This window comes from Artemia sp. Qi Xiang Cuo, chromosome 2 (genome assembly GCF_049724085.1).
Source record: "Artemia sp. Qi Xiang Cuo chromosome 2, ASM4972408v1, whole genome shotgun sequence".
Lineage (NCBI taxonomy): Eukaryota > Metazoa > Arthropoda > Branchiopoda > Anostraca > Artemiidae > Artemia > Artemia sp. Qi Xiang Cuo.
In genome coordinates this window covers 47252881-47274017 of record NC_142795.1, presented here as the reverse complement: position 1 = coordinate 47274017, position 21137 = coordinate 47252881, and the positions used below count along the sequence as shown (strand labels likewise).

Below are 21137 nucleotides of genomic sequence, written 5' to 3'. Positions count from 1 at the left end.
CCCCTAAAAATTATAGAACCTTAATGAAATTCACACCATCATATTCAGCATATCAGAGAACCCTACTGTAGAGGTTTCAAGCTCCTATCTACAAAAATGTGGAATTTTGCAGTTTTTGCCAGAAGAAAGATCACGGATGCGTGTTTATTTGTTTGTTTGTTTTTTTTTTCTTTTCCCTAGGGGTAATCGTATTAACCCAGTGGTCCTAGAATATCGTAGGAGGGCTCATTGGAACGGAAATTAAAAGTTCTGGTGCCCCTTTTAAGTGACCAAAAAAATGGAGGGCAACTAGGTCCCCTCCCACGCTCATTTTTCTCTCAAAGTCGCCCAATTAAAATTTTGAGATAGCCATTTTGTTCAGCATAGTCGAAAATCTAATAAATATGTCTTTTACGGTGACTTAATCCCCCACAGTTCCCAGGGGAAGGGCTGCAAGTTATGAACTTTGCCCATTGCTTACATATTGTATTGATTATTGGGAAGTATACAGACATTTTCAGGAAGATTTTTTCTGGTGTGGGGGGGGGCTGGAGGAGGGGGTTACTCGGGAGAATCTTTCCATGGAGGATGTTTCTTTGGGGTAAGGGACATTTATATGAAGGGGGCGCCGGATTTCCAAGCATTATTTAATAAAACGATCAGAAATTAAATTAAAAAAAACAAGTTTTTTCAACTGAAAGTAAGAAGCAACATTAGAACTTAAAATGAACAGAAATTATTACGTATATGAAAGGGTTCTCCTCCAAGTCAATACCTCGCTCTTTACGCTACATTTTTTTTAGTGCTTTCAAAAGAGCTATCTATTCTAATTAAAAGGCCTTTGTGATTCAGAGGTTTGTGAATTAAAATTTTTTTTAACTTTTAACGTAAAGAGCGTGGTAATGACTAAGGGGAGAACCCCATCATATACGTAATAACATATACGTAATAAAAAAAACAATAAAAAAAACAAGCGATACGGCTCAATAGTAATCGAAACTTTTAAAAACGGAACTTTGATGTCAATAAATGTATCAAAAGAATGTACTCATCAAAGGCTACGAGCCTGAGAAAATTTACCCGATTTTTTTAAAGAGGGGGAAACATCCCCTAAAAGTGAAACAATTTTAATGAAAATCACACCGTCAGATTCAGCGTAACAGAAAACCCTATAACACAGGTTTCAAGCTCATATCTGCAAAAATCTGCAACTTTGTATTTTTTGCCAGAAAAAAAATATACGAATATAGAAGTTAGTTACGTAAGTTAATTTGTAAAGTACGTCATAACCAAATTTAGAGACAGTCATTTAGCAAAAGAAAAGTAAAAATTTTATGCAAATTTTGTTTACTTATTCAATGACGGTGAGCCAAAATAAAAGCTGCATTAACTAAAAAACAATCAGAAATTAAATAAAAAAACAAGTTTTTTAAACTGAAAGTAAGGAGCGACATTAAAACTTAAAACGAACAGAAATTATTCTGTATATGAAAGGGGCTGTCCCCTCCTCAACGCTTCGCTCTTTACGCTAAATTTTTTTTATTGTTTTTAAAAATAAATTTGTTAGACAGATACAACTTTAGCTTAAAGAGCAAGGCGTTGAGGAGGGGACAACCCCTTTCATATACGGAATAATTTCTGTTCGTTTTAAGCTTTAATGTCGCTCCTTACTTTCAGTTAAAAAAACTTGTTTTTTTTTAATTTAATACTCTCAAAGCGCTAGTGAGAAAAAATCAAGTATTAGCGTAACGAAGGGAAGTTTGATGCGGCAGTACACCCCCTTAAACCACCTTGTATACAAGGTGATTCTCCTTTCTGTATTAATTTTGAATGTCAATCTTTACCTTCGTTTGATTCCTTCAGTAACTGTGATAAACCCAGTCCAACTAAGGGCATACTTCATAAGTAATGTTTGATTTACGCAAAAATTAGTATTTTCGGGCTTCTGAGCTCGTTATTTACTAATCTGAAGCTTTTGTCTAGGCATTAAATTTCAAAGTTAAGACCCATTCATTAAATACATGACAAATAATGTTTGATTTTTATCGTATTTGAAGATTTCTCAGGTTGTTGATAACAAATATGACGCCAATATTGCGCTACAGAAGGTAAAAAGTCAGAACACATTTAAAATCTATTTCACAAATAGTATTTGATTTTAACCATAGTTAGTAATTTTTGAGGTTGCTGTTTGAGGATAACATACCAATAAAAAAGTCAGAAATCAACACACAATAAATATAGAATTTAAAGGTAGTTTATACTTTCCACTGTAGTAGCTGTATAATCCTAATTCCAGTAGCTCTGACCCCCCTGAAAACTCTGTAAGATGCAGCTCAACATATAATCATATTCTTTTCTTTATACTAATTGTTTCTTTCCTGCTTTTGTAATTTTAAATTTAGAACTTTTTTTTTACATTTTCATTGGTTGATAAACTTTCCATTATGTCCGTAAAAAGTCATATGAAAAGAGGGCATTAAGGTCTTAATTTTTAATTACGCCGTCTCTTTGCAGAATAACTTAGATTAGAGACAATGAACTCGTGCTCATTACGAGAGCTATGTTTCTGGTTCAATGACAAGAACAGGAAGTTTTCCTTTTCTCGACAAACCAACCTTGGGTCGACCTCTTTTATTTCAACAAGGAAAAAATAATTAAATACAACTGTCATGATTTTTCAAATGAAACGAGTATGTTGCACTTTTTTCCAGAAATGAATTGTACTGAATTTAGATCTTTATTCACAGGTCGTATTTACAGAAATGGGGCTACTTCGAAGGAGTTAGGGGAACTTCGTAATGAATGTGGAAAACATTTCAGTGCCTCTTTGTAAAAGACAGTCTAACATCTATTTTTGGTATAAGCCAAAATTAGCCAGACTATTTAGCAACATACTCTTTATCTTATAGATATGTTTTTTTAAGGACTCATACAAAACCCTGTTGTCATGTGAAGCCTAAAAATTTATTTTCCCCCTGCTGTAGAACTATGAAAGGGTACGCCCTTTCTTTTTGTGCACGACAGTGTTCCTGTAATTCTTATATTCTATAGCAATTAGAATCCCATATTTACAAAGGTAATTTGATTTTTATATCACGGGAGAAATTGAAGCTGGAGCTAGAGCCGTAGTCTTAAAACTCCAAATATCCGTTGTCAATTTTTTTTTTCAATTTTCTGATCCCGTTAACCAATGGTAAATACCTGGAAGAAGCGCAACTTAGCACTTAGCACCAAAGCACAGCTTTTACGTCAAATACCATATATAATTTGGCTTAGTTAGTAAAAGACTCACAAGCTATTTTCCCTTGCTGATTGATAAACTATTTGAGCCAAAATTCAACCCCTTATAAAGAGTGAATACAATAAGTTTGATTTTACATTAGTCCTTCACCGGAGAATCCATTCCTCATAAATGAGAAGAATATGAGACTCACTGTGATTGTGCAATATGCTGGTGAGCTGACGCATACTGTGAATACGCATAAGCCGGGTGATACTGAGTTGGCCATACCTCTGTCCCCGTCTCAGGATAGAAATATCCATTGACGATTGACGGTACTCTTCCTGACGAATTCCACTTGCAAGGATCTTTCATATCTTCCGTCATACATTTTTTTGTATTATCATCATCCTGGAAATGATGCGGAGTATCAGAATGTCCCGAGCTTGATCCCCACATTAAAACTGTTTGTCTTCTATCGTTTGAGTATCTGTCTTTACTTTCTTCGACCTCCCTTTTACAATTGTCTAATCTTGGAGCATATTTGGCTGTCTGTGAGGGAGGGTTATAAAGCTGCATAGTACTATCTGCATAACTGGGATTGAAATAACTATTATGAGTATAATAATCTGGATAATAGCTGCAGCCGCTACTCAGACTCCTATATTGAAATAGATTATCGGCAGGTAGGAACCGATTATCAAATGAGCCAACCGAGTAAAAACTTTGCAGATTGGGGATGGGCTGCTGGTATGGATAAAGACCACTGTCACTAGGGTATGCAGCGGGATAGTTCGTTGAATAAGTTGCAGGCACTGACCACGTGCTAACACTTGTTTCATTAGGATATTCTTCTTGTGATTTTCGCCGATTTTTGCACGTGGAAAGGAAGTCTCTCAGTTGTGTTTTATAACGGCGACCAACCTTCTGAGTAGGAACTGGGGCTTCTTGATCTAGCAGAAAGTTACTTGTTAAACCAGCATCAAGATAAGATACTTTGAAATCCATTGTTCGTTTTCCAAGCAAGTCGCGGCCTTCTTCTTCCCTGGAAGTAAGAAAAAACACTAGGTATAATACTATATATTATATATTTAAGCACAGTTACTACCAATAGGTACGAGCATGCATATTACTGGTGCTACTAAAAACATGTACAGGTTTTAAGCTACCAGAGTGAACACACACTTCAGCAATCCTTCCCAGTTTCTGGTTTGGCTACCTCTCCCAAAAACTCCAAGGATTGAAATTCCTATAAAAGACTTTGTACCTGTCAAACTTGGGCTGTTCTGCTTTTATGTTGTAGGTTAGGATATCATTCCCGATTTCAGCTTTTTTTTGAAGATATGTAAAACCCAAGATGCTCCCTATGAGCCTGTTCAGCCAAATTAGGCTTAATTCACTCAAATCCCCTTTACATCTAATATTGAAAAAAAATTGTTGAAATTGTTTTCCTTTAATATTGTGAATAACAAGATATTGTTACCAACCATTATTTTGGAAATCAAATATGCTATCAACTAGTACTATCACAGATTCCTGCTGTTTATTTCTGCACAAATTCCAGCACAGATTCCAGCAGGTAGATCCCTGTTGTTTGGGGTTTTAGTTTGGCCCAAAAACTAAACGAAGCTCATAAAATATAACAGAAGCCTTCCTCTCCGAGAGAAAAGCTGTCATTGTTTTCTATGTACCCAAGTAAGGCTCAGGCTGGACAGTACTAACCCTTTTTCTTACTTAACTTTTCCTTTTCCCTTTCCTTATTTAACACCGCTAAAATGCTTCTTCTATTAGTCTTAAACGACTTTTTTTTAATATTTCAATATGAATAAATAATACTTGCTATCTTTTTTGTATAATTAGTATTTTACAACTCCCAAATTCTTTTCGACTAAAATATACGATCCTATTCCCTTTTAGACTTAAGATACATTTTTAAGATTTACCTTGAACTGCCGAGTAATTTCTGTTAATCCTCATAACATGTAAAGTTAGATTCAGCCAATCGGACTTTTAGTTTTGCTTATTTCATATTAGCCAATGTTGCATCAATTATATTATTTAATTTAGTCTCTAGTTCTAGTGGATATAATGAGAAAAACAGATTTTACCTTAAGAACTAGAATATGTGATTTTAAGAAAAATTGATGCACTTAATTCAAAACCAAATCCAAATTTTTTCACTAACCGTATCTTTAAAGCGATTAATTTTCAAAATTTGCTCTTTGTTTGCAAACTTATAAAATTTCGGTAAAAAAAAATAATGACAATTAGTTAACAATCGGGACGAACAAATTGAATGCTAAATTTAAAATTTATAATGAGACTTTTTAGCACCCAGGAATTTATCCCGTGGATTTTTTTTCGTCTTAAATACCAAACATTTTGCCAATAATTCAAAGCCATTAAAGGACTTTCAATGGCCCAATAAATTGGTTGTATTTCCAAATTTAAAATAAAATTCAATTTAGTAGAAAATAGTCATCCAGAAAAGAGATTAAAATTGAAATAAATAAATATAAAGTTAGGAGTATATACAAAACTAAAAAGCAACGAATTATTCATACAGCCGAAATATCCAGTTTATCTGAGCTGATTAGTAGTTTAATTACTCCTTTAGAAATAACCGGATTTTTGAAAACTTCTTCTTTTGTTCCTAGAAAATGATGCTCTTTTTCATTGCCTAAATATATGTAATTCTTGCGAATCATTCGTTTTCAAAATAAATTGGGTCTATTTTTCACCATTCCAAAGAACCAACCCCATCTAGTTGAAGCTGAATGTATATCAGCGATTTCATACCGCAGGTTTTGATCTGCTCCTTGGCTCAGATATTTCAGCAGTTTCTCAAGAGCCATAAAATATTCATTTTCAAACAGCAGTTCACGTGGCTTTTTTGGTTTACTGTTCTCTTTGACACTTGAAAGTTTATATCCTTAGCACAGCACTTTTTTTCTTGCTAAAGTTTACCGGCCATACAATTATACCCAAAAGTAACACCTTCATTTCAAGTCGATTCAAACAAGGAACTTGTATCCCGAATTGTGTCTTGTTTCAAGATTGACTCGTTCTAATACTGAGTCACTTATATTTTTAGCCACAAAAAAGTTTGTAAGACTTTACAGGCAACAAAATAATTTTGTAAAAAAAAGGGTCAATATCTTCAAACAAGGGCATAAGGGACGAATTTTCCCATCTACATATGATCCTATGGTCATCAGCAGCGTTGCCAACGCTTTGAGATAAATTGTACTATTTTCCCGACAAAAACAAGAGATAAATTTGTACCATCTGAACAGTAGGTTAAAAATTCAAATCTCGCGTTGCTTAACGACGCTCGCCGGTAGTTATATTTAATTGATTTTGCTGAAAACTGAGGAAAAATTCTAGGGCTAGAACAGGAAAAATAAACCCAAAGCAATAGCAACCTCATAGGTTGAAATACGAGAAATCCTTCTATAGACTTTCTCAGCTTAACAATATAGCAGTCCCAAACCGAAAAGCATTTTAGACGAAGGTTTCAGTAAAATTTTCTGAAAGCGTTCTCGAATCTGATTGTTGGGGTTAATCCTTTCTTTCAAAATTTTAGGCATTAAGGTGAATAATGGATAAAGTAAGAAAGCCAATAACGTAGTGTCAACAACTTATAATCCACCTATAGGATGAGTAACGAGCGCCAGAAGCTAAAAACAAAACATATCAGCCATTACGCCATGAAAGTGGCTAATAGCCCAGATTCCCATGGGTCCACGGATTAGGCTACCCACCGGTGAGTTAAGCGTTGACCACATAATTCACTGGTCTACCTATATAAGTTCTTGGTCGATTCTACTGATCAGGACTAAATTAATTTAACAGAAGTATTTCAACTACATTGCCCAAGAAATCAGGTTAAACCATACAAAGGTAATAAAACTGTAACATTCAAAAAAAAAGAAAAAAAGAGGAGCATTTGTGCTAGTTGGTCTGCTAGTTGTTTCTGCTGTTTCTCCTTGTAGCCCAACGTTTTCATATCCCCTTCCACAGTTTTTCCACTTTGGATGCAGAACCGTCTTCAAGGATGGTTTCCAATTCTACCCCAAGTCCAAAACACGGCTGGATCTGAGTCAATCAAAGTACCAATCTCAGAGCAAACGGGTAATCCTTTCGACTCTAGGACGATATCTTCCAGGTCATTGTCACTCAGTAAATTTGGAAACTGAGCCAGAAGTGGTGCCAAGTTTGGCTGATTTTACTCTACTCTCATAGCATAGCGTGGATGAAGCCTATCAAATTTTCTTACCGATGAATAATTGGAGTTGAAAAAATGCTTTCTCATCTCATCACAGAGCACGATCAAAAATTTCCTAAACTCTTTTTTAAACTCAACTGCAGCAGATAGAGTTACGTTTTCCTTGGCAAAAATCACTTCTACTCGGATCCCACATTCCATGTCCTTGATATCAACGTAGTAGTTGGTGTCATGTGGGCTTATGAGGCAGGAATCACTTCCTTTGATATAACTAGACAACAAAAAGTGGGATGCTATTTTCTTGTACGCTTCAGCAAAACGATTATAGACAAGATGAATCTGGGTGTCTTCTGCCTGAAATTGCTTGTTTAGGTCTTCGATATACTTCAAAATATACACTAGACAGGCAAAGTAAGCCTTGAAAACCGCTAACAGCAGTTTTTTTAGTATGGCAGTGGCCTGTCATGACTTGTTGGCCGCTTTAAGACTTTCTGCAAGGTAGAATAAAGTCAAGAAATCCCACTGCTCCAAATATCGAGCTTCAGCGGGTTGTCTAGACAACCGTCGAGTTGTTGTATGTCTCAAAATTCGATGTTCTTTCAACTCCACTTACTTTTACAATTCTAAAATCTCACTGGCCCGTTTTGGGCTCCGACAAATATACCTGTATACATCCTGACAAAAATCTTCAATTTCTCTTGGCAATTGTTTGCCGGCAGTACTAGCACGTATGTGAATGGAATGGCATGAACAACCAAGTACAAATAAACTGGAGTAGTCTTCTGACAGTTTCGCATAAACACCACCTTGCTGCCCCTTCATAACAGACACATTATCTACAGCAAATCCTATTAGGTTTGCCTTTGGAGCTCCAATTTCTTAAGAAAGTAGTTTGTTATGGCCCGGTAAATATCTTCAGCTGTATATTACTAACTTCTTTAAGTCACAAGAAGGAGTCTCTTACAGGAAGACTGCTTTCTCGATCAACACCATTCAGATCAATATGGCAAACAACTATAACCAGGCTCTTTTTGTAACTCATGTCTGTGCTTTCACCAACTATTATCAAGAATGTTTGCTTCTTGGTGATTTCGCACAGATCTTAGAAACCAACTTCACCAATAACGTTGTTCACGGGATTTAAACGACGTTAAAATTTGGATTGTACCAAAATATTTTCAAATGTACGTCATTGTACCAGGACCTCTAAATTGCACCAAAAACGGTACAATTGTACCGCGTTGGCAACACTGATCATCAGTCTAAGGAATATATACAACTTTTAGGAGAAATTGATCCCCTCGAAACTACCCCCCTAATAATACTCTAAGACGTCCAGAATCAAATGATTGTATACTCCCCTCTTAAGAAAATTGTCGAGACACCCCTTAACCTATGAGCTTTTTGTCTCAGACCTCCTGGTTGAAGTGCTTGTAGAATAATCAGACCTTCCGCTTTCTTTCTTGTCTTTCCGCTTTTTTCCCAAGCTACACTATCCGCCCCATCTTGCTTTTCCACTTTTCATCCGAGCAAGAGACGTCAGATCTACCAACTGTCACTACTTCCTGTTTCTTATTTATTTCGCTTTTTTGTCGTACTTTTTACCTCGTTTCACTCTATCACTCAAGCGACAGGGGAAATCACTGTTTTTACCAATATTTAGCTAAAATCACTGTTTTTTCACTCTGTTACAAAATGATGATAGAACAGGTTTTTACAAAGTAAAGAACTTGAAAGTAAATTGCTAGTTCCCAAAGATACAACTATTTGCGGGTAGTTTTCACAGTAACCTGTGCCTTACTCCAGTCGCCTTTCCGGCAGTTTCATTTAAAAAGAAGAATATCAAAATGTCCAGGGTAGAATCAAATTGAATAAAAGAAATCAAAAGCAGTTTGGCACATAGACGCCTTCTAATACTACTACCAACAAGTCACTGCAGCACCAAGCCGCCTGAGGCTAGCTCAGCTACACACGCTCCTCATCCATCCCAATCTATTCAAAGTCTCCCTCTTTACACACTCCCAGAAAGTTCCCATTTCCTTTAAACCTTTCCTTGTGACATCCTCCCACCCCAATCGGGGACGACCTGCTTCTTGTTCGGCCTTAGACGGTTGGCAAAAACGACAATCTTTGGCAATCTGTCACCCTTCGTCCGTAAAACTTGCCCTAACCATCTCAACTATTCTTTAAGCATAGCTCTAGAAAGTGGAATTGGAACACACTTTTCGTAGGGTCTGCTGTTTGAGATATAGCCAGTTAGTCGGATTCCAAAAACAACTCGTAGACAATTTCTCCTGAAAACACAGATTTAGCTTCATATTTTCTACTATGACAAGTTTTTTCAACTATGACAAAAATTCTCAACCTTTGATATATTCTAGTTATAGTATCTTCACTGCACCCACCGTCCTTACTAATAATACAACCTAGGTAAGTGAAGCTGTCCACTTGATCCATCTTCTCCTTATACAACACCACCTTTTCATCTTCGCTAATTCCTAGCCTTAGTGACTTTGTCTTCTTAACATTGATTTTCAGACCTATTCTTACACCCTGAACTCGCCAAACCTCTAAAAGTTCATTCATTTTGCTAATACTTTCATCTAGAATGCTTAAAGTTATCAGCATAATTTAAGTCATGGAGAGCTTTACTTCCCCATTTGATTCACTGTTCTCCCATTGCATTTGCTGTTCTCCTTAAGACATAATCCATCAAAATGATCCGCATAAATGGGGATAGAACACAGCCCTGCTTAACTCCTGATTTAACATGAAACCAGTTACTAACGAGTAACTTCTGGCAGATACTTATTTTTACCTGTAAAAAAAAAGCTGGGATTTACTGTTTAACTGATTATTTAGAAGTTAAGTTTTAACTTCTTATAAGTTTTACTTAAAAACTTTCACCTAACTTTCCCCCCAACTTATATATTTTATGTATATTTCAAAAAATAAAAGGGTAAAATGATTAATGTTCATAGGACAACGAATGGTTGTTTTTAAATAAATTGAGAGTTCGTTATTGGTAGAGGCATATTTTTGATTTCACTATATTCATGGAAATCACTCTTTATGACCTGAAATTTTTCCTTGCCCGAAACACCGGTAATTGGCAACCCTGAGAGATGTTAATAAAATTAAAAAAGCTATGAACTTACATCAACGGACGATGAGTTGAAATAATGAAGTCCGGTTTGCTGTTTTTGTAGACGAGACGAGAGGAAGTTTGCAGCCATTGCCACTGGAACTCTTTAGTTTGAAGACGATATGCTATTAGTCCAGATGCCCCAGTTTTTAACACTACAAAAATAAAACAAATGAAATTCAGAAAATAGTGAAACGTTGTCTGTACTTAAACATATTTTAACAATTGTTCACACGACAAGACAGAAAAGGCAAAGGAGCATAATTTTGTCAAGTTAATAGTGGGAAAAACCAGTCATTCAAGTTGCTTATTTGGCTCCTTTTCCATGGGATTAGCGCCTGGAACATCTAAATCTAATAAAGGAAATATTGTCTAATTAATTATTCGATAGTAAGCTGTTAAGTTGCATTTTTCGTACTGTTGGCAAATCTAAAAAGCAACATTTTGCGGGGGGTGTTTGGATGTCCGAATTTTAACTAAAAGTAAGTAATAAGGGTTTACCTGCAGAAAACAAACAAATGCACCAACCACCATCCTTTTTTTAATCTTAAACATATAAGCAATCCGCAGAAAATTCTGGTAGGAAATGGATTAATAAACTGATTGCATTCAACTGATATTTTGACTAAATATCTGTCCTTTTACTTCTCGCTTAATTGGTTTCTACTGGTTATATTTTGATTTTTTTAAACTTCAAAGCAAGATTGGAATTGCGATGAGTCAACAGCTCTTGGAGGCAGAACAACAGATTGAGCAAATTAAAGACATGTCAACATCGTCTATGACTATGAGCCAACATTATAAAAGATACCCTACATGTTATGGGGGAATTTTTATTACCAAATCATGGCATCGGTTTTTAAATGGCAAACACTTTCGCCACCATCGTTGACACGTATTAATGACGCTTTCATGGTAATGTAAAAAGTTTTCCAGAGAAATATATCACAACTTTGTATATGCGTGTAGCCACTTTCTGTTTAGCTAGAATCAAAATTCATAATAATCTGCCAAATTTGGCAGCCTTTCTTGTATGGGTTTTATGATTAAAGTCTTTATGTCAAAAAATCTCTCCTTTTATTCCCACTCCTGAAAATGGAAGTATGTTCTACATAATCCTAGATCAGCTATTCACAGCAAACCTAGATCACTAAATAGGATCATATTTTTTCTGGGATATCTACATTTGATGATCATCGAGTGTCGTTCCAACTTTTTTCTTATTGTTAATTTTCTTAATGGTTGAAACGCACTCTGATTGTTGGTAAAATAATACTCACCAGAATAACCAAGATGGTTCGACTAACAGAATAGACCAACAGTGTGTATATCTATTTGGCTAGCAACAAACAACTTTCCTTCAGCATTCCCCGCGGACAACTTTATCCTGGATCGATGTTATGATTTCACATTGAACGAAATAATAAGCAACATAATTTTTTTTCTGCCATCGAATTTTGTTTATTTTTGCATAATCACTCCTGTGTCTTTGAGCAGGTGTTAATATACCAAAGTGGAATTACCTTTTTTTTTCTTTCACCAAAGAATTCCAGTAAAAATCACGATGAAAATTTCATTTGATGATCACTAGTTTCGAAGTTGTTGAATTATTTTTTATAAACCGTAGGGTATCAGTAAAGTCTCAACAAACAAGTTTTTCTAACTAATGACAAAAACTTGGGTACACCAGCACATTATCCGCCTTCCATTATAGATACTGTCTGCATCAATCATACAGTCTACCCAGGCCTTCAGCTAACATCGTTGCTGCTGAATAGATAATGAAAAGCCAGGGAAATGATCAGTCGCCTTTTTTGCTCTATTCTAACATTTGTAAATTAATAACTATATTTTTTTCTTTTCTCAAAAATATTAGTTTTGGTTTTTCCTTGTTGATTACTTTTTTTTCAAGCGGAAGGTTCAAGAATAAAATGTTCTTAGTTGCGGAATTAAAAATTCTTTGTAAAAATGGCTAAAAACTCTTGTATTTATTTACTTGCTAGATTACTTGCTTGTATCTGAAACAATGAAGTCTGTACTTTTTTTCGCTTTTCTTTTTGTAATCGATAGAACGTATAGCTGTTAGGTCCTGTATTTGCTCATTTATATGACAACAAGAGAGCTGTTGTTTTTTTTTATCAAGCTTCAAACATGCTAATTACTTAAAAACTATAACAGATTTGTATATTTAACACGTGAGCACCCAAGGGGGGAGGAGGGAGGGATGAATGAAAGATACAAAGAAAGACTTTCAGTTTCAGTAGAAAGACTTGTTGTTTTTTTTTTAAGTTTATCTCTGATCATTTTTAAAATAATGCCGGGACATCTACCCCTCTCCCTCCACGGAAAGATCGTACAGATCTTTCAACCATTAACCTCTCTACATGTAGAATTGAGTCGGAAAAGAAAAAGTAAGACAAAATAAAAAGAATTTAGCAGAGGAATTCTGGCAAATTCCCCCAGTGCAAAATTTCCCCTGAAAAGTTCACCCCTCGCAAAACTTGACCCTCCATGGAAAATTCACCCCGTGGAAAATACCTCAGCAGAAAATGCACCCTTCACCCGAAAAATGTGTGCATACTTCCCAATGACAAATACTATACGTAAACAATGGGCAAATTTCATAACTTAAAGACCTTTCACAAAGGGCTGTGGGGGTCATGTTATCTTTGAAGGCAAAGTTATTGGACCTTTCAACTATACTGAAAAAAATGGCTAACTGAAAATTTTGACCGAACTACTTTGACAAAAAGAGGGGGCAAGAGCAGGGGGGCTAGCTGCCCTCCAATCTTTTTGGTCAATTAAAAGAGGGCACCAGAACTTTTAATTTTCATTCGAATGAGCGCTATTTCAAACTTTGAGGACCACTGGTGCGATACGATCACCCTGGGGAAAAAAGCACGCAACCGTGATCTTTCTTTTGACAAAAAATGCGAAATTCCACATTTTTGAAGATGGGAGCTTGAAACCTATACAGTTGGGTCCTCTGGTATGCCGAATCTGATGATGCGACTTCATTGACTTTTAGGGGGCATTCCTTCGCTTTTTCAAAAATCAGGCAAATTTTACAAAGCTTGAAGCTTTTGATGGGTAAAACTTTTTAGAGTTTCGGCTACTATTGAGCCGCGTCGCTCCTTACTTAAAGTTCGTTACCACGAGCTGTTAGATACCAATGACCTTTCGTAACTGCTCTGTTATGAAACAGTATATCATAAAATAAAGGGAAATGTTCATATGGTTCTTCCGAACTATACCCAGAATAGTCTTCTGTTGTGTTTTTACCCAGAATAGTCTTTTGTTGTGTTGTTAGACTTAGAAGCAACTCAAAGTATGACAAACATAAATATGAAAAGATGCTGTACTTGAAATGACACTGACAAATAGAAACATGATCTTACAGGATGCACCCCATACTGGAAAAAATCTGATAAAAGCAAATCCTTTTGAAACCTGTATGATGATCTGAGAAACTACTCACTGTCGATTATATTTTTCCGAACATTCATTTAACAAATTAATTAAACGAGCAAACTTACATTCTTGATGAGCACTGGCAACATATGCTAAATCGTCAGGATGTACAAGGTCATAGCCACCTATCGAAGAGAGTTCTGTATCACTCTGACCAAGCATGGTTCTTCCTCTAAAATAAAATTGGAAATTTTAAAGGATTTTACATGATTTATTACATACTTGAACAAAAACTTAACGCAACCGGATTGGCGATGATTGGTACCGCTCACATTTGTTCTTAAAAAATACTTTGGTTTTGCGTTACTTTTCATAAACAACTCAGCCTAAAGGCATGAAATATTTTGGTGTTTGATAACCAAGTTCAAAATTGTCGATATTGTTAAAAAATATCCGTCCAACGCTTCGGCATTGCTCAACAGAACCGAATTCTGGGAGTTTTTATCTTAGTTTTTGCAAGTAGGCTATAGTGTATTTTTTGTATACTTACTCTTTTCATTTTGTATACTTCTACTTTAATTAACATACTTTTTTCATTGCATTTAGAAAAAATTTTGTCTCTAAGCTTCATTAAATAGAAAATATTTTTTTTTCAATTGAAAGTAAGGAGCAACATTAATACTTGAAACGAACAGTAATTATTATGTATATGAGGGGGGTTGCCCCCTTCCTCAACACTTCGCTCTTCACGCTAAAGTTTTTCGGCATTTTCAAGAAAGTTACTTATTGTTCTAGTTAAACGACCCTTTGTGTTTCAGGAGCTATTTTTAAACAACTGAGACAAAATTATAACTGAAAAGAATGGCGTGGGTGTTGCCTCCAATTTTTTGGTCGCTTAAAAAGAGGACTAGAAATTTTAATTTCCGTTAGAATAATCCCTTTCTCGACGTTCTAGGCCCACTGGGTTGATATTATCATCCCTGGGAAAACAAACAAATAAACACACATTCGTGATCTTTCTTATAGCAAAAAATACAAAATTCCAAATTTTTGCAGATATGAGCTTGGAACTTCTACAGTAGGGTTCTTTGATACGCTGTCTGAATCTAATGGTGTGGTCGGGATTAAAGTTCTATGACTTCGAACGGGTCTTTCCCCCTTTTTTCGAAAATAAGGCAAATTTCCTAAGGCTCATAACTGTTGATGGGTAAGACTAAACTTGATGAAACTTACATAATTTAAATCAGCACAAAAACCCAATTCTTATGATGTATCTATTGCTATCAAAATTCCGTTTTTCAGAGTTTCAGTTACACACATTTCTTTAAATACATTGAAGTAATCCATATAAGAAGAAAAAGAAAATAACACCATTTAAAATTGCAAAAAACTAAGTTTCTGGCAGTATTTGCCATCCCAAAGAAATTTTCTGGCGAGGCTTATGATGACCTGCCTTGCCTTTTCCATCTCTGTGCTGGTAGATATGGGAATGTAAAATTTTAGGTGTATAGAGAAACAAGTTAATTAATTTCTACTCCCCGTCTTACCTCTTTCAACATTTATCTGAAGCATCATGAAGAGTAATCAGTTTGTCCCTTAAAATGCACTTTTTTAGGAATCTACCCTACCCCCACCTAAACAATGCCTCCCCCCCCGCTTCATTATAGTTGATACGCAACTACAGATCACTAAACGTAGCATAATTTCACTACAAATAAAGCGAGCAAACTTGGTTGAATCCAGTATTGCCACCATGTGGCATTACTTCTTTTGCAACTGAGAGGCCTAAAATACAGTTATTGATACTTTTAAATCAATTAGCTTCTCAGAATTTTAAATTGATTGCAAATTCGTCCTCTTCGGCATAAAGTCGTAGCTTGGTTCCCTAAAATGGCAGAAAACCAGACTTTCCCATGGCCCAATCTGTATGGCCACTCAAAAAAGATCTTTAAATTTACGTTTGAATGTGCTCCCTCCCAATTATCTTGGACTATCGGTTTGATACAATTACCCCTGGTAAGAAACACAAATAAACATGCATCGAAAATGTTTCTTCTGAAAAAAGCGACATTCCGCATTTTGAAGATTGGAGCTTGAAACTTTTATGGTAACGGGACTAACGGTTCTCTGATATGATGTATCTATAAAATAAATGAGAATTATTTTTTTAGTTTTGGTGAATATTGGTCCAAGTGACTTTTTACTTCCAGTTTTTTTTCACAAACTATTTTATCAGATTCTCTTGTGACGAAATTTTTTTTGAACCTGTTCATTTGATTTAGGTGAATAGGAGGATAAAAAGAAAGAGGGTCAATTTGACAGCTGGATACTAAGTTTAAATTTTGTTTTTCTTTCGCTATTAGGAAAAAACCTTTGATGTAGCTTAAAATTATACCCTAATATCAGGAGGTGCATTTTCAAACTAAAACCAAAGAAACTAAAAATTAAGGTATAATGTTGTTTTGTAAAATTTTGTAAAAGAAGGACGTTAATATAGAAAAATGACAACACTTTCCTGAGTATATTTTTGGCCCTGGATTCATCACTAAAAGTTTTGTTTTCCTGTCCTAACTGTGAGCAAAAGCTGACCAATTTCGTCTTTTGGAAATTGGTCTTTTCTTCTTCTTTTTTCTTTTTCCTTAATGATCAGTCTTTAGCTGCCCCTATTATTTCATCTTGGGATTATGAAGGCTTTTGTATTAACCCCGTTTTTTCAGGTCTTACTTTAATTATAAAGTTAACTTTAAATAATAATAATAATTTATTTATTACCCACTATAAAAAAAAGCGGAGTACTTCAAGAAAAAAAAAAAAAAAAAAAAAAGCAAACTCGCACACTTAACAATCAAACAGTTCGTGGTAACGAACTGTAAGTAAGGAGCGACCCGGCTCAATGGTAACCGAAACTTTAAAAATTGGGATTTTGATACCAATAGATACATCAAAAGATTCAGATTTTAATTCTAATTTCAAATATATAAGTTGCATCAAGTTTAGTCCAACCCATCAAAAGTTACGCGCCTGAGAAAATTTGGGTGATTTTTTAAAAAAGGGGGAAAGACCCCGTAAAAGTTATAGAACCTTAATGAAAATCACACCATGAGATTCAGCGTATCCGAGAACCCAACTAGAGGTTTCAAGCTCTTATCTGCAAAAATGTGGAATTTTGTATTTTTGGCCAGAAAAAAGATAACGGGTGCGTGTTTATTTGTTGTTTTTTTTTATTTTTCCCAGGGGTGATCGTATCAACCCAGTGGTCCTAGAATATCGTGGGAGGACTCATTGGAATGGAAATTAAAAGTTCTAGTGCCCTTTTTAAGTGACCAAAAAAAATGGAGGGCAACTAGGCACCCTTCCCACGCTCATTTTTTTCCCAAATTCACCCGATCAAGATTTTGAGATAGCCATTTTGTTCAGTATGTTCGAAAATATTATAAGTATGTCTTTTAGGAGGACTTAATACCCCGAAGTTCCCGGGGGGAGGGCTGAAAGTTATGAACTTTACCCAATGTTAACATATAGTATTGGTTATTGGGAAGTATACAGACGTTTTCAGGGGTGATTTTGTCTGGTAGTGGGGGGGGGGGTAGGTCGGGGGTTATGTAGGAGGATCTTTCAATGAAGGAAGTTTTCATGGGGGAAGGGACATTGCTATGAAGGGGACGCCGGACTTCCCAGCATTATTTAAAAAAAGATCAGAAATTAAATATAAAAAAACAAGTTTTTCAGCTGTAACAGCAGCAACATCAAAACTTTAAACGAACAGAAAATATTACATATATGATTGGGTTCACCCCCTATTCAATACCTCGCTCTTTAAGCCAAAGATTTTTTTAGTACTTTCATAAGAGCTATTTATTCTAATTAACGGCCTTTTTGATTAAGCGGTCATTTTTACAGAATTGGAACAAAATTCGAACTTTAGCTTAAAGAGCAAGGTATTGATTAGGGGGCGAACCCCCTAATATACGTATTAAAAATATATGAATATAGAAGTTTGTTACGTATATTAATTCGTAAGTTACGTATATTTATTACTAATAAAAACGTTCGAAAGATTGGTGCTAAGTTTGAAATAATCGGACAAAAAAAAAACTGATCTAAAACTAATCCAACTACACTTATGGGGCCATGTGCATGTCGCGGTGCAAGCCGCGAAACGCGCAATTTTTTTTTTTACTTTAGCACCAAAAATTGTTGAGAAACACAAAAATTTTGGCAATTTTAGCATTTCAGGAGCTGATCATGATGGCAGTCTTGGTTTTTAAAGGCTCGGGCGTATTTTGGCGTGATTTTCAAAGGCTCTGGCTTGTTTTTCATTTTACTTTCTGGCAACACTGGATCCTTGTCAATAGAGTAAGAGCCTAACTATTGATACATTCAATCAAAGAATCAGCTTTTTAGGGTGATCTTAAATATTTATTTGTTTATTAGTAATTAGTGCAGTTATTAGTACACAAGAAATTTCGTGTAATTATAGAAGACACAAGGAAAACAACTTAATAAGGGGTAATTTCAGTAAAAATATGCAGTCAACTTTTGCTTGCATTGTAAGAGAGCCCATGAGCTGATATATGAAGCCACTATAATCAAAAATGTTTCCCCTAAACGGAATGCTGGGAGTTTTTGTTCTGATCATTTTGTTCTGATTTGAGCTGATCATGATGGCAGTCTTGGTTTTTAAAGGCTCGGGCGTATTTTGGCATGTTTTTCAAAGGTTCGGGCTTGTTTTTCATTTTACTTTCTGGCAACACTGGATCCTTGTAAATAGAGTAAGAGCCTAACTATTGATACATTCAATCAAAGAATCAGCTTTTTAGGGTGATCTTAAATATTTATTTGTTTATTAGTTTTTTTTCACAAACTATTTTATCAGATTCTCTTATGACGAAATATTTTTTGAACCTGTTCATTTGATTTAGTTGAATAGGAGAATAAAAAGAAAAAGGGTCAATTTGACAGCTGGATACTAAGTTTAAATTTTGTTTTTCTTTCGCTATTCTATTTTTTTTTAATGTCGGAAAATATAAGGGATTTAAATTCGAGGGGGAGCATTGTCCTGTTATGTAAGAGGCACATTCTACTAAAATCAAAACGTGGTGTCTATGCAGGGAGGGTGATTTTTGAGTATCTCTACTCCTTCTGTAAACTATTCCAAAGGCGTAGGCAACTGCAAAAAGACAAATCTACATCTGTTATAATCTACTGAAGCGATAAATGTTTCAGCAATTTTGGTTTGAGTTTGATTTTCTCTTAAGATTAACTGCATAATAATTAAACATATTATTGATTAAATAAATTGATCCCTTTTCCAGAAATCCTTATTGTTCAAAATTTACTGTATTTTATTTCATTTTGCAAGCAATTTAATTGCTCTTTTTATTTGAAAGTTTTTTCCTAAAAGTATTTAAAAATAAACTTATTCGAACGAAAAAAAAAATCCTGAAATATATTCCCTGTCACCCAAACACCACTGATATTTTGGCATTTGCCCCCCCCCCCTGGAAGCGAATGAACGAAAGATTATTTCAGAAAAATAAATTCATTTTCAGAAAGGGCATACTTTCCTCCATTTTTCGACATAGTTACCAAGTCTTTTCAAACACTTATAATACCTCTCAACTAATTTTTACGTAAAGTCTTCATAAAAACTTGCCGCCGGCTCCAATAACCAAGAGTTCACTACTGTTTTTACGTCATCGTCATCTTTTCAATGGTTGCCACTGAGGTGGCAACCGGTTGAACTGGCGACGTAACATGGGCTTCGTATATCACGCCCAAATCGAGGCAACAGAACATGGAATGTAAACACACACACTCCCCTGAAAATTTGAAGACCGAACATCCTCTGTCCCAGCGCAAAATCATGGCGTCCGTGTTTGGGAATAGGCATGGTGTTTTTTTGGTCGACTTCAAGCAACGGAGGAACCACTATCAATGCAGAAGCATACTGCCTAACCCTCAAAAAGCTCCGCAGAGCGATTAAAAAAAAAAAAAAAAAAAAAAAAAAAAAAAAAACTTGGCCTGCTGACAAAGTAAATTGTCCCTCTTCATGACAATGCAAGGACCTCACACAGCTGGTCAGACCCGTAATTTGTTGGACAGTTTTGGCTGGGAAGTTTTCAATCACCCACAATACAGTCCTGATCTTGCACCAAGTGATTACCATCCCGTTTCTCCACCTAAAGCAACAGCTAAGTGGCAAACGTTACAATGATGATGACAACGTAAAAACGGAAGTTTTACGGGCCACGGACCCTTTGTGGATCTCTGACTGTGTGTCTTATTGAGTTGTTTTGTTTTTGTTTTTTTTTTGAAAATACATAAATCTATAAATAAATATACCGATCTTAAATCTATAATGATATACTATATTTATATAAATATATAAAAGAAAGTGGTTCTAAAACTCGTTGTACCGCTTTAAGTATTATGAAATAATGCAAAATGTTTTCATCTCGGCTATTTTGTGGTCTCCTCAGACCACATTATTCTGTTACTAATTTTGATTTAACCTTATTGACAGGAAAGATTTACGAAATCTAAGAATTCAAGAACTAGATAATCAAATTAGGCTTATATGCATTGTATCCCTTACACATAAATATTTTAATTAAGCTCGTAGTTTTAGCGCTGTTACAGATTAGAAATTAACAGTACGCCTATAGCGACAATATGAAACTACCCAAGAAATTTCAAAGTTCTTATAGTTTTTTTTGTAATTTTAAAATTGTTCCGGTGTCTTTTCTTGTGCATTAAAATTTTTCTCATTTCGATAAATATGTTTGTTTATGCTAAGTAAAAGAGCACTAATTTATGATATTGAATATTAATATCTACTTTGACTCAAGCTTATGCAATTACTTCTGTTTTGACTGCTATAAGGTATGTCTGAGAAAGTTTGTTCAGAATTTTGCTACTTTAGTAACGATTTAAATCCTTAGAAAACGGAAACATTATCGACAATCATTAATCACGCTTAACTATCAATGCGCTTAGACGTCTACAAGGCGGTGTTTATAGTTTTCATAGAACCACAAATCATCTCGTTGACGCCACTATCAAACCCATTTTGACCTAATGTGCAATGATCGTCAATTAGAGTGTCCTTTATGATAGTTTAAATTGACTGTTGGCGGGACCAATCATTT

General features: G+C 35.2%; 1 protein-coding gene across 4 annotated transcripts in view; it reads right to left on the bottom strand.

Annotated features, from left to right (window-relative positions):
- Nucleotides 1-21137, bottom strand: part of ss (aryl hydrocarbon receptor spineless) — a 152851-nt gene that overhangs the window by 7430 nt on the left and 124284 nt on the right. For 2 of the 4 annotated variants that reach the window (XM_089108129.1, XM_089108133.1), the window contains exons 7-9: nucleotides 14112-14218; nucleotides 10589-10730; nucleotides 3417-4247 (exon numbers count right to left, since the gene is read on the bottom strand). In XM_089108129.1, coding sequence (XP_088964255.1) covers nucleotides 3417-4247; nucleotides 10589-10730; nucleotides 14112-14218 — 1080 coding nt within the window. The remainder of the gene's footprint in view (nucleotides 1-3416; nucleotides 4248-10588; nucleotides 10731-14111; nucleotides 14219-21137) is intronic. The other 2 variants (XM_089108130.1, XM_089108131.1) reach the window with 1 other exon arrangement.